We start from the raw sequence: 14,455 nt of genomic DNA on the forward strand, positions 1-14,455 counted from the left end.
TAAGCAGCACTGGGGCCCAATAGGGGACTACTGTATTGGCTCCCTTCCTGTTCACCCTGTATACTTCACCCTGTATGACTCAGTGATATAACACTGAGTCATGTCACCTGCAGAAATTCTCTGATGACTCAGCAATAGTTGGGAGGATGAATACAGGGCCTTGGTGAAGGAGTTTGCCAAATGATGCAAGCTGAATCATCTGCCGCTCAACATCAGTTAGACAAATGAGATGGTGATGGAATTCAGGAAGACTAATCCTGCACTGCTCCCTGTTACTATTGATGGTGAGGACATTGTACTCCATTTTGAGTACTGTTGGTGGGGGGGAACCTACCTGGGGGAAGCAACAGCGGCCATGTCTGTGGCATTGAGTCGGGCCCTGTGGCTCAGAAGGGTAGGGAACTGAAGAGGATGGCAATAGTAATAGAGGACACTATAGTTAGGGGGACAGATAGGTGGTTCTGTGGATGTGAAAAAGAAACACGGATGGTAGTTTGCCTCCCAGGTGCCAGGGTCCACAATGTTTCTGAATGCATCCACAATATCTTGAAAAGGGAGGGTGAGCAGCCAGAATTCGTGGTACACATAAGTACCAACGACATAGGTAGAAAAAGGGAGGAGGTCCTCAAACCAGAACTTAGGGCATCAGGAAGGAAGCTGAGAAACAGGACCTCAATCGTAGTAATCTCGGGATTGCTGCCTGTGGCATGCAACAGTGAGGATAGGAATGGAATGAGGTGGCAGATAAATGTGTGGCTGAAGAATTGGAGCAGGGGGCAGCGATTCAGATTTCTGGATAATTGGGACCTCTTCTGGGGCAGGTGTGACTTGTACAGAAGGGATGGGTTGTACTTGAATCTGAGGGGGACCAATATTCTTGCAGTCAGGTTTACTAAAGTTTTTGGGAGTGGTTTAAACTAATATGGCAGGGGTGAAGGAACCAGTGTGATAGAGTTGAGGATGCGCCAGCAGGTTTACAAGTAGATGATGGGTATGACATGAATGTATGGAAGGACAAGACAATGATTGGGTATAAATCATTATACCCAATCTAGTCTATACTACTAGACAGGTATATGGAGGAATTTAAAGTGCGGGGTTATATGGGAGGCAGGGTTTTAGGGTCAGCACAACATTGTGAGCCAAAGGGCCTGTATTATGCTGTACTATTCTGTGTTCTATGTTCTAAATGTAGACAGAGTAAAGAGTTAAAGATATGGGGAGAGGGCAGGAACGGGGTACTGATTTTGTATGATCAGCCATGATCACAGTGAATGGCGGTGCTGGCTAGAAGGGCCAAATGGCCTACTCCTGCACCCACTGTCTATTGTCTATTGTCTATTAAATTGTACCACAGAAGCAAAATTCAAAAGGGTGAAGAATGCAGGACTGAAGGTGCTGTATTTAAATACACGTAGCATTCAGAATAAGGCGGATGAATTTGATGGGCTGAATGGCCTAATTCTGCTCCTTTGTCTTATGGTCTTATGGACGTGAATGTGGTGAGGACCTACAAGTACCTGGGCTTGCACCAACACAGAGGGTGTGTACAAGAAGGGCCAGAGTCGTCTCTACTTCCTGAAGAGATTGAAGTCCTTTGGAGTATGCAGATCTCGCCTTCATATGTTCTACCAGTCTGTTGAGTCCAGTATAATCTTTATACATGGTGGTGTTAAGGGGCAACTTAGGTGATGCCAACAGGCTCAATAAACTGATTAGAAAGACTGGCTCTGTAATAGGACTCAAACTGGACACACAGAGACTGTGGTAGAGCAAAGGACCCTCTGGAAAATCCTGGCAATTCTGGACAATGTTTTTCACCCTCTGTATGCCACCTTGACTGAACAGAGGAGCACATTTAGTAATAGACTAAGACAACCACGCTGCTCCAAAGAATACTATATGAGGTCATTCTTACCCTTGGCCATTAGGCTCTATAACCTATAGCCGGGGAAGTGATGACCCTCTCCTGTTAGATTATTTGGAGTAACTTATCAGAAGAGAAATAAGAATAAAAAATATTTGTATAATCTGTGCAATTGTTATGCTACTGTGACACTGTAATTTCTTTGGGGATCAATAAAGTATCTATCTCTAAGATAGCAGTGAATTTCCAGTCACACAAAATATATTGAACAAAGTATGTGAACCTTTGCTTTCAGTAACTGGTGTGACCCCTTCTACACTTCAATCAAATGTTTCTGGTAACTGTTGATCGGTCCTGCACATGAGCTTGGAGGAATTTTAGGCCATTCTCCTTACAAAACTGCTTCATCTCTGGGATGTTGGTGGACTTCCTTGCATGAACTGTTTGCTTTAGGTCCTGCCACAACATTTCTATGGGTTTAAGACTTTGACTCGGCCATTCCAAAACATGAATTTTCTTCTTTTTAATTTACTCTTGTCTTTCAGATCATTGTCTCGTTACATTATCCAACCTCAATTAAGTTTCAGGTGTTGGACTGCTACCCTGACATTCTCCTGTAAAATGTCTTGATACAATTTTGTGTTCATTGTTTCCTTAATGATTGCAAACTATCCAGGCCCTGAGGCAGCAAAGCAGCCCCAAACCATGGTCATGCTTCATGGCTGGGATGAGGTTTTGGTGTTGGTGTGCAGTGGCCTTTTTCCTCCAATCATAGCAATGTGCATTTCTGCCAAAAAACTTAAACTTTTGTCTCATCTGTGCACAGAACATTGTCCCTTAAGCGTTGTAGAACATCCACGTGGTCTTTTGCAAATTTGCGATGTGCAACAATGGTTTTTTTGGAGAGCAGTAGTTTCCTCTCTGGTGTCCTTCCATGAACACCATTCTTGTTCAGTGTTTTTACTGTAGTGGACACAGGAAAAGAGATTTCTGCAGGTCCTTTGCTATTACCTTTGGGTTCTTTTTCACCACCTTCAGCATTGTGCTCTTGGTGTGATCTTTGCAGGATGCCCACTCTTAGGGAGAGTAGCAACAGTACAAAGTTTCCTCCATTTGTAGATAATTTCTCTTACTGTGGATTGAAGAACACTCAGGTCTTTAAAAAAGTTTTTGTAGCCTTTTCCAGCTTCATGCATCCCTACAATTACTTCTTCTAAGGTCTTATGAAAGTTCTTTTGATCAAGGCATGGTGCACATAAACAGGTCTTTTTTAAGAAGAGCAGGCTTTGTCAGTAACTTCACTTTGTGTGTCTTTTTTTAAGGGCAGGGCACCTTGACAACCCACACCTCCAATCTCTTCTCATTGATTAGAACACCTGACTCCAAATAGCTTTTGTAAAAGGTGTTACCCCAGAGGTTCACATGCATTTTCCAACTAATACATGTAATGTTGGATAAGTTTTCTCAATAAATAAATGAATAAGTATAACGTTTTGGTATATTATCTGATTGAAACATATAAGATTATTAAGGGATTGGACACGCTGGAGGCAGGAAGCATGTTCCTGCTGATGGGTGAGTCCAGAACTAGAGGCCACAGTTTAAGAATAAGGGGTAGGCCATTTAGAACAGAGATGCGGAAAAACTTTTTCACCCAGAGAGTGGTGGATATGTGGAATGCTCTGCCCCAGAAGGCAGTGGAGGCCAAGTCTCTGGATGCATTCAAGAGAGTTAGATAAAGCTCTTATAGATAGCGGGGTCAAGGGATATGGGGAGAGGGCAGGAACGGGGTACTGTTTGTGTATGATCAGCCATGATCACAGTGAATGGCGGTGCTGGCTAGAAGGGCCGAATGCACCTACTGTCTGTTGTCTATTGTCTATTTATTTAATTGGGTTCTCCTTATCTAGTTTTAGGACTTTCATGAAGATCTGATTCATTTTAGATCATATTTATGCAGAAATAGAGAAAATTTTACGTTTCACAAACTTTCTAGTGCCACTGTATATGTCCTGTAGATTGATGGTGATGGGTGTTGTTGACAAGAACCAGCAGTTCTCAGCAGTCCGCAGGCGAATATACACATGGACGCATGTAATCCAGCTTGTCTTCCTCTGATGAACACTGGAGGGCAGCACAATTGGGAGGGGCCACCCTCTAATCCAGCATAGATGCCTTGCCACGTCTTCTCTCCTGTTCTGCTGCAATTGGCAAGCCCTAGGTGTGAGGCCTTGTCCTTGCTACAACGAAAGCCATATAGCTCTCCCACTGTTGGTCTCGCCAATGAACTTGATGCAGCATTTTACTACAGCTATGGGAAAGCTGCTTTTCACTCATTCTTGTAAACATTATATTGCAAGTACTTGATGGACCTTTTTATTGAAGGCTGTTAACACTTGAGTCTTATTCTAATGCAAAAATGTTTTTTATTTATTTCTTTCCACTTGGCTTCCATGCCAGTGGCCAATAGCAATATGTCTTCTGTAGTTATACTTACAACAAAGGTTACAGCTGGTAGAAATTTGATCTTGTGTATCAAGTTTGTATGCAAGTTGGCTAAAATGAATGTATAACATTGCATAGAACTGATGTAACTCCTTGTCTTCATGCTTGAGCAGGCTAAGCTACCATATGGCTCGGCTACAGTGTTCTCCGCTTCAGTTTCTTTAATTTCACTACTATGTTTGCATGGGTGTCAGAGATGACTTTGAAATCCTTGCCTTGAAGATGAAAATCAACTTGTTTCCTCCCATTGTATCTCAGCTTTAAAAAGGTAATAAAAGTAATGGAGATGGTTAGAAGGCAGGTGCCCAATACAGTGAATAGTTCCAACAAGGCAATAAATAAATTCTTCAAAAAACTATTCCCTTATTGTAGCAAAATGTAGCCTGAAGATATTTGGCATCCAGAGGCTTGTCTCCTCGCTATATCTAAATTTTGGCTTGCATTTGTCTCATTTTGCGGTCTTAAAATTTAGTGCTGAAGTTGGTAATTTGGACATATGCCCCGCACCTGAATATCTGAATCCTCAATATTGACCAAAGGAATTTTCGGAGGAGCTATAGAGTTTTTTTTTTCATTTGCTCCATTCACTTTTCAGAATTCACTTTTTGTGGCCCAGGTGACCCTTTTTGTGACCTAAGAATTCCAATTCTTGGAATTGTCACATAGCCTCCCTTGTCTGTCTTTCTCTACTCTGTATACTGAAGCCCTATTTTGCTTGCACAGAGCATCTTACATACCAGAAGCACAGCTTGCTCACTGGCTGGGTTGCCAATGCCATCTTGAGAAAGTTCTACCCTGAAAGGTTAAGTCCTGCCCTGAGGACTGCGGAAAAAATGTAAAGGTAAATTAATAAGTTTTCAGTATTTCTAAGAACTAGTAAGATTGAAATAAATAAATTTCAATAAATTTATTCAATGAATAAATAAATAAATATAAAGTAAAGTTGGTTAACTTAAAACACAAATAATTAAAAGTAACTGCTTTTTAAAGATATTTCCCTTTCCCTTCCTTCCCTAATCACAGCCCATGAAAATCAAAGGGGATAGCATCATGTGAATTTGCCAATTCTTGAGCTGCTGTGTTTGGTAGCACTGGGAAGATCCATTAATCCAGTCATTAATGCAGATACATTTTGGAGCCATAAACCTGCAGCCCGTGAGACTGAGCTATTTGAAATATCTGTGCCTGGATATTATAATCAGGATTTTAAGCTGCATCGCTCTGGGATTGCAAAAAACGGGAAATGTACCTCTGCTTGATTTATTTTTAAGTCATTGAGATTTATAATAACTGGTATCGACAGTAAGTCATTGGGTTGTATTTATGATACCTTAAATAACTTCAAATTGTTCTCCTGTTTCCTGAAGTCACCAGGCATTTTAATGCTGTCAATAATAAAATGCAGGTGCTTTGAATTAATGAAGTGCTTTTATTCTTCTGGGATACATCTATTTCTATATCGTTAGACATATTTCAAAAAATATTTAAGTGGAGTAGAAGCACTAAATACTTTTATATTGCATCACAACATTTTGAGTTGCTTAATGATCTCTTAAAAGCTGGGATCACTTTCATTGCATTATTTTATTTAAGTCATTCATTTGTGTGTGGTTCAAGTTTTGGTAATTTAGTGTATTAATGTTGTGTCATAATTCCATCCTAATATTAAAAAGTAGCTTTGATGCCAAACTAAATAATAGCGGATTAAATCTACATACTTAAATTCACAAAGTCCATATCTAGTTGTAAGTTAAGCAATGTTTCCAGGAATAAGGAAAATGCTATTTGTCAGACTCTTGCACGTAAGTAGTATTGTAGAATATGGTACAAAGGTTATCTTCCAGGTTGCCGTTAATATTCAGGCCGACAGTGGTTAGTTGGAATTACCCAAAGGCTTGTGTTGTAAGCTAAGATTTTTTATGGATGCAGAGACTAGGTTGGACTCTGTCCTGCAGAAAGTCTCCAGGAAGTGTTTATCATCAGATGGCATTTCTTGTGGCTATGAGTACTTCAAACTGTTCCAGGACAGCAGTTTTGGTGAAATTTCTGCTCATGTGCTCTGGAGGTGATTTACAGGTGTATAGACTTACAGATATGCATAATGTCATATGTCTTCTGTCTACAAACTGCCTTGGCATAAATGAACTGCAGTTCTCTGAACTGTGGGATAATCTCTGAACCCAAAGAAGCTCATCTATTATGGGAGAAGGCAGGAGAACAGGATTGAGGAGAAAATAAATCAGCCATGATGGAATGGCGGCACAGACTCGATGGGCCAAGTGGCCTCATTCTGCTCCTCTGGTTTATTACAAATGATCTTGAGCTGACACACAAGTAACATAAAGAGTGTTGAATTTTTAATGTGTGGTAAATGGGCTTTGTTATGCTCGACTGAACCTACTGCCCTGTACTAATCTCATGGCTACACGTACCTGCTGCTGTGCTGTGTGCTGGAACCTACTGAATGTCTCCACTCCTGCAGGGACGAGCAGGCCACAGGTTCAGGCTTCAAGCCTGGCAGTGACTCTAGGGCCTCTGTTATCTTGCTGTTATTAAGCGTATTATTTGCTGTTTGAAATCTGATTTTAAAATCATTTACATTATTTGCACACATTTTGAAATGGGTGGAAGTTAAAAATGATTCAGTTAACTATTACACTACTGTTCATTAAATATGAAATTAAGAAAAGTGAAGAAAAAAAATAATTTTCTTTAAATGAATGCACTGCCGCCGGCAGTGGTGGAAGTGGATACAATAGTTCTAGTCAATATCAACAACAAGTGGCTTACCATTCAGTAATGGTGCCAGAATAAATAATCCGTTATATAATAGATTGAAGGGTGTTACTTTTATTCCAACCGCCATATTTAGCTTTTGCGTCTACATCAGAGATTAACGTCCTGCTGGCAAAGTGTATGAAAGTAATGCTGCATGGAAATCAGGCCCTAATTCAGAGTATACAAAACCTGCTTGTTCTCTCACAGTTATCCGCAGTTAATGTGTGAAGGGGACAGTGGGACAGTGGTTTAGCGGTACTGCTGTGCTGCCTCTCGGCTCCCAGGAACTGGATGCTGTTCATGTGAAGTTTGTGCATTTAGCCCATTACGGCAGGTCTTTTGTTAAATTCTTCTAACACCCTGGAGATATGCTGGTTGGCTATTTGACCACCGTAAATTGCCCCATGATGCAGCCCAACTGGCAAACTAAGGTGGACTTGACAAGCATGTGAGAAGGAATAAAATTGCAAATTTATTGGGAAATGAGGAGAACTGGAATTGGACACAGGATTCTCTGAGAGTTGGCATGGACCTCATGGCTTGACTTGCCTCTTGTGATACAGTAAGAAAAAAATCTAGCTCAGTGGTAAGGATGAAAGAAGCTAGATTCAACTTGTCTGCATCCTTTAATAGATTTCATACTTTTATTACCTTCTGTCTGGATAGAACAATAATCATCTGCATTATGTAACTCATGTAGCAGCAGTGTCCCAAAGAATGTCATCAAAATGGGAACTATAAGAGCAGTTAATTGGAGTCTTCAAAGTGCTGTAACAAGAGGAAACATAAGTAATGAAGCTGAGATTTACTGAAGATCTTAGTAACTGAAGGCCCAACTCCTGGTGGCAAAGTGAAGTTCAGAGATCAAGAGGCATAAATATCTGGCTGGAACATGGAAAAGTATGGGGCAAGACCTTGAAAGCTTTGAAATTAAGGGTGGGAATTCCTAATGTGTTGACCCTGGAGCAGCAGGGGTTAGATGAAAGCTCCAGGAGATAAGCAAATGTGTCAGTCCAATAGCAAATGAGCTTCCGAGTTCTGTATGACTCCAAATTCATACTGATCAAATTGAAGCAGGGGAGGTGGATAATAGGAAAGGGGTCTGGTCAGGGTTATGTTGGAGTAGACAAGTCCCAAGGTATGATGGTGATTCCAGCAGCAGATGAGCTGAGAGACGCGGCAGGTGATGGACAATGTAGCCAGTGAAAGTATCCAAATGTGGGGTTAGCTGTTATTAATTTTCAGCATGCAAAGGACCTTAGAAAAACACAGGCAAGCTTTGTTTGATTTTACTGTGCACACACAACACTCCATAACTATGTGTAAACAAAGTAAACTCATGGTAAACCCTTTCTTGATCTTTCTGTCTCCATCTCTGGAGACGGCTTATCTACAGACTCTCACAGCTACCTGGACTATTCCTCTTCCCACCCTGTCTCTTGCTATCCCCTTCTCGCAATTCCTCCGTCTCCGCCGCATATGCTGTCAGGATGAGGCTTTTCATTCCAGGACGAAGGAGATGTCTTCCTTTTTTAAACAAAGGGACTTCCCTTCTTCCACCATCAACTCTGCTCTCAAGCGCATCTCTCCCATTTCCCGCACATCTGCCCTCACCCCATCTGCCCACCACCCCACTCAGGATAGGGTTCCCCTTGTCCTCACCTACCTCCCCACCAGCCTACGGGTCTAACGTATAATTCTCTGTAACTTCCGCCACCTCCAATGGGATCTCACTACCAAGCACATCTTTCCCACCCCACCCTTTCTGCTTTCCACAGGGATCGCTCCCTACGCGACTCCTTTGTCCATTCGTCCTCCCCCATCCCTTCCCACCGATCTCCCTCCTGGCACTTATCCTTGTAATCAGAACAAGTGCTATACCTGCCCTTACACTTCCTCCCTCACCACCATTCAGGGCCCCAGACAGTCCTTCCAGGTGAGGCGACACTTCATTTGTGAGTCGGCTGGTGTGGTATACTGCGTCCAGTGCTCCCGGTGTGGCCTTTTATATATTGGTGAGACCCGACACAGACTAGGAGACCGTTTTGCTGAACACCTACGCTCTGTCCACCAGAGAAAGCAGTATCTCCCAGTGGCCACACATTTTAATTCCACGTCCCATTCCCATTCTGATATGTCTATCCATGGCCTCTTCTATTGTCAAGATGAATCCACACTCAGGTTGGAGGAACAACACCTTATATACCTGCTGGGTAGCCTCCAACCTGATGGCATGAACATTGACTTCTCTAACTTCCGTTAATGCCCCTCCTCCCCTTCTTACCCCATCCCTAATATATTTAGTTTTTTTTCCCCCTCCTGTTTTTCTCTCTTTTTGCCCATCTCTCTTTGCCTGTTCTCCATCTCCCTCTGGTGCTCTCCTCCCCCTTTCTTTCTCCCTAGGCCTCCCATCCCATGATCCTTTCCCTTCTCCAGCTCTGTATCCCTTCTGCCAATCACCTTTCCAACTCTTAGCTTCACCCCACCCCCTCTGGTCTTCTCCTATCGTTTCGCATTTTCCCCTCCTCCTCTTACTTTCAAATCTCTTACTAACTTTCCTTTCAGTTAGTCCTGACGAAGGGTCTTGGCCCGAAACGTCGACAGTGCTTCTCCCTGTAGATGCTGCCTGGCCTGCTGTGTTCTGCCAGCATTTTGTGTGTGTCATGGTGTAACAATACTTAGTAATAATAGGTGATGAAAATATTTCCTTCAAAATATATCTGCTAAATGTTTACTGATATTTTCAAAACTTAAGGCTCACAGATATCGCTGTTTCAAAGACAGATAAAGAAGAGATCATGATTGATGTTTTTCTACCATTTGCTTTAAAGTGAAGCTCAAATTATCCTGTGCAGGAAGTGATAAAAAATCAGCTTATGTACAGGAAGTGATGTTCATACAAAACAGACTGCATAGAAAACGAACTGCGCCTCTAGAGGCCAGAACCCTTATCTTGGGTAGGGGTGAAATTGAAACTTATTATTAATATGGTAGTACTGCAAATGCAGCTTTGTTCATTACTTTGCCAGTATGCTGTACTGGTCCACACTGGCTTACTTTAACCTCTGTTCTTGGTTAACAGTATGATCAATGATGCCTTCTGTCCATTTGTTGATGAGCAAGCTGGGTGGTCAATTAGCTGGAATGGATTTGTCTTGCTTTCTTTTATTGTGATTTATTGTGACTAATTTTAAAGAGTTCTAGTAGCTGAGGCTAGCACATTACAAGGAGGTGGCCAGAGAAAGGTTGAAAGTGTCTCTGCTGCTTCTCTGGCATTTTTGATAAATGATTTTTAATATCATTGTGGTAAAGTAGAGCAGTATAAGTTGAGTCTACAGTTGTTTTAATCACTGATGCAGGATACTTCAATGATGAATTATGACTCGCTTGCTTTGACAGATGCACTGTATTTGCAAGTCAAGTTATCAACAGGGTGCAAAGTAACGCTTGGTTTTCTCTTCATTTGTTGCCAGCATACAGAGTGAGCATTTTCATTTTGTAAGAGCATCGCTGAAGCTGAATGTCACTTTATACCAGACTGGCAAAGTATTAAGGCTTTGAATTTGCTCTCACCATGGAGTTAAAGCAACATTTGGGTCACTTTTTGTGAAACTTTGATAATGTGGCAGGCTTGGGCGTGTAATTCTGGACTGACAGATGTTAGGACTACTGGATTTTAGTTGTATTGATATTTCAAAATATTTTTCATTCATTTATTTGAAGTGTTTTATTGTTTTGGTTGTGGGAACCATTTTATGGTTGGGAGCATTAAATGTGAGGTATGCAGAAGGAGCCTTTGAATTTCCTTGTGTAACATTAAGTCAAAATTGACATTTTTGGTTTCACTGTGGCATTCTTTATTGATGTGTTGCTAGTTCTTGCAGTAATTGCAGTGCAATTGCCTAGTTACCACTGTTCCAGACAATTCTTCATACCACAGTAAAACTAGCATGCTTCCTGCTACATAGAACAGTATAGCACAGTAAAGGCTCTTCGTCCCATGACCTTTTTACTTTCTTCCATACGCCTTAAAGTTATGCCCCCTTGTATTAGCCATTTCTACCCTTGGTAAAAGTCTCTGTCCACTTTATCTATGCCTCTTGTACAGCTCTATCAAGTCACCTGTCATCCTCCTGTTCAAAGAAAAAAGGCCTTGGCTCGCTCAGCCTTTCTTTGTAAAACATGCTCTCTAATCCAGGCAGCATCCTGATAAATATTTGCACCCTCTGTAAAGCTTCCACATCTTTTCTATAATGAGGAGACCAGAACTGAACACAATACTCCTGTGTGGTATAACCGGAGTCTTATAGAGTGCAATGTTGGCAGTGATGAATGGACTCTGCAGCGATCGAAGCATGTGCTATGGTCAGCAATGGAGATCAGCCTTGGGAAGTATGGTCTTCTGAAGGGGAAATTCACACAGAATTTCCGGTTCCATTGCTGGGAGTAGTCAATGGGAAATCCCCAAGGTAGTGTCTGAAAGGAATAAGTATAGCCTCTGAAAGTCACATTCTTGGGAAACCTACAATTTTTTATGCATATAGGCTGAGGGAAAAGTGAACAAAGTCTTCTTTCTTTGGGATTGGAGTCCAGTGATCTCCCTAAAGCAACAGGGAATAGCAAACTGAGGTGTGGTTGAGACAAAATAAGTCTGAGATTAAACAGCAAAGGTTACCATGACATCACATTTAAGGCACATTATAAAAATCAAACATGAGGAAATCTGCAGATGCTGGAAATTCAAGCAACACACACAAAATGCTGGTGGAACGCAGCAGGCCAGGCAGTATCTATAGGAAGAAGTACTGGTGACGTTTCGGGCCGAGACCCTTCGAAGGGTCTCAGCCTGTAACGTTGACAATGCTTCTTCCTATTAGTTTCCTAATAGTTATTGATGGAGGAATTCATCCTGTTTATGCAATGAACAAAATCAGCTCAGATACAAAGTGCAGATAATAGACTGCCTTCATTCATTGCTATCGAAAGTTGCATGCATCCTCCAAATCTTCATTTTCCTCATAATATTCAAGATGATTGTCGATACTTTCAAAATCTTCGTAGTTCCTAGCTTGTTGAAGTAGTGAAATTGTTTCATTTTCACTTCTGGCTGTTTCCAGAATTTCCAAGTTTGAATGCTTGAAACTGTGGTGGGCAAAACAGTTTTGAATTGTCTTACTGCTTATTTCTCGCCAACTATCAGTGACAAAAAATAAATCACTGCTTTTTGAACAAAAACACATGCAATTGACGCTACTTAAACACTGTTCACTGCAAGCACGGTGCAGCGTCTAATGCTACACAAGTGCGCGCGACTAACACTGGTTAGAACCTGTTCCGCAACAGTCTCTTGCCACAATTAAATGGCATAGTGTCTCAAATAAACGAAGAAAATCCCAGCAGTTGTCCAAAGTAAGCGGCTGACCTGATTAATCGATGGCCCAATTAACTGGAATCCACTGTAATGCAGTTTAGATGTTAACATAATTTAAGAAGTAGCGTTTGTAAAAACTGGTTGTTCTGTCAATAAGAAACAATCTGTGAAGAGATGGGTGGCAATGGAGGTTGTGTAAAAGATGTAGCCAGACTTCAGGATGATGTGGACTGCTTCAGTAAGCATGGAAGTGACCAATGGTACATAGTGTGGAAAGTGTGATACGAAGGAGAATCGCCAGCTACTGGGCAGTGCATGTTTGCAATTTTCTACTTAAGGAAGCTGTGGAGACAAAATGAGTAGACTTTTTTCAAAGAAATTTATGAAATTAAAGAATATGGGATAAGTATAGCAAGTAAGGCTGAGTTAACAAATCAGCCACTACCTTGTTGAATAATGGAGCAGCTGGCATACACAAGAGACTAAATGGTCTATACACCTTGTGTTCTTACAGTCAAAGCTACTTGTATACCCCTATTGAAAATGTCATATTCCCATTTGCCACCCAATCATTGCAACTCTGAGAACTCTGTGCTAAGGAGAATAGGAGTCTTGTTGAAAATAGAGGAATTTTCTACTCGGGGATGCAGAATTATGAGGGAAATTATTCCACTGAGTCAACCCAATTTTTTAAATGCATAGCACTTTTAGAAGTGTGTGTGAACAGATATCCTTACTCTAAGTGTCTGCCAGTTTCTTCAATGTTCATTAAAATATGAGATGCACCACTTTCATTGTACTTGTGCTAATGATTCACACAGTTAAACAGAGGGGGAAAACTAATTGGCAGTGATCATTTATGCAAAGCCAAATTATATTATTTTTTTCCCCAGGGAAATTTGTTGAGGAAGCTGGTCTGCAAACAGTACAATATGTCCCCTTATTGTTACTCTGACATAAATTAATAAGGAGGCTTGCACCACTCAAAAGTTCACACTATTAAGATCTGCTCAGGAAGCTTTCTGGTTCTACTATATTCTTGGAACATTTACATCAGATGTTAAAAATCTTGTTGGCAGTGTGTGATCCTTTGGTATCAACTTTTATTTAGAAACTCAGCACAGTATAGGCTTTTTGAACTGCACTGCCCACTCACCCACCTATTTAACCTTAGCCTAATCACAATGGCCAATTAACCTTCCAACTGGTAAGTCTTTGGAATGTGGGTGGAAACCAGAGGAAATCTATGCAGTCACAGGGAGAATGTACAATCTCCTTTCAGGTAGCATGTAATTGAACTCCGAACTCTAATACCCTGAGCTCACACTAACCACTACACTATCATAGCACCTCCAATGTAGCTATTCCTAAAAACAAGTGCAATTCCAAAATATTCTTGGTACATTGACATCAAATGCTTGAAGTTTTATTGGCAGCGTGTATAGAATGATCCTTTGGCATCAACTTGAAATGTACTCTTTACAATTAATGTGTTAGCTTTGAGCAACAAAAGATTAAAGATTGCTCCATATAATGAGAAACTAATTAGCACCTATACATCATCTTTCTTAACAAAACTGATTCATTAGTGCCAAATAGATCAGTGTGACTTAATATTTTGTTAGTTTTTGTAAATTCCTTCTGTGTTATGATGGACATATAATTAAAGTTGAAAAAGTGAATGTATGGATTTTAGGCTTCTCTTTGCCAAAATTGGTAGTGACCATGTTGAGCAGTTGAATAGAACTTGAGGTAGAATCTGTAGCGAAGTTTCCTACGTCAAATAACAGCACCAAGCAACAAATCAATGGTCTCTTGATCTCAGGATGACCTCACCTGCAAATCTGTACCTGGATCCTGAGGTGACCTAGGAGTCTTACAGCCACAGCCGAGCCCCTGAAAATGTATGCATTTCCTCAAAGGTCAGCAGCCTG

At 41.1% G+C, this 14,455-nt stretch overlaps 1 protein-coding gene across 3 annotated transcripts in view; it reads left to right on the forward strand.

The window, feature by feature from the left end:
• atrnl1b (attractin-like 1b) overlaps positions 1–14,455 on the forward strand; it is a 984,325-nt gene that overhangs the window by 294,764 nt on the left and 675,106 nt on the right. Inside the window, exons 20-21 of one of the 3 annotated variants that reach the window (XM_073027828.1) lie at positions 5,096–5,213; positions 5,396–5,621. The exons of the other annotated variants lie outside the window; for them this stretch is intronic. Coding sequence (XP_072883929.1) covers positions 5,096–5,211 — 116 coding nt within the window. The 3' untranslated portion in view covers positions 5,212–5,213; positions 5,396–5,621. Of the gene's footprint in view, positions 1–5,095; positions 5,214–5,395; positions 5,622–14,455 lie in introns of those variants that run through there. 3 annotated transcript variants of the gene reach the window in all.

Source organism: Hemitrygon akajei, chromosome 23 (assembly GCF_048418815.1).
Source record: "Hemitrygon akajei chromosome 23, sHemAka1.3, whole genome shotgun sequence".
Lineage (NCBI taxonomy): Eukaryota > Metazoa > Chordata > Chondrichthyes > Myliobatiformes > Dasyatidae > Hemitrygon > Hemitrygon akajei.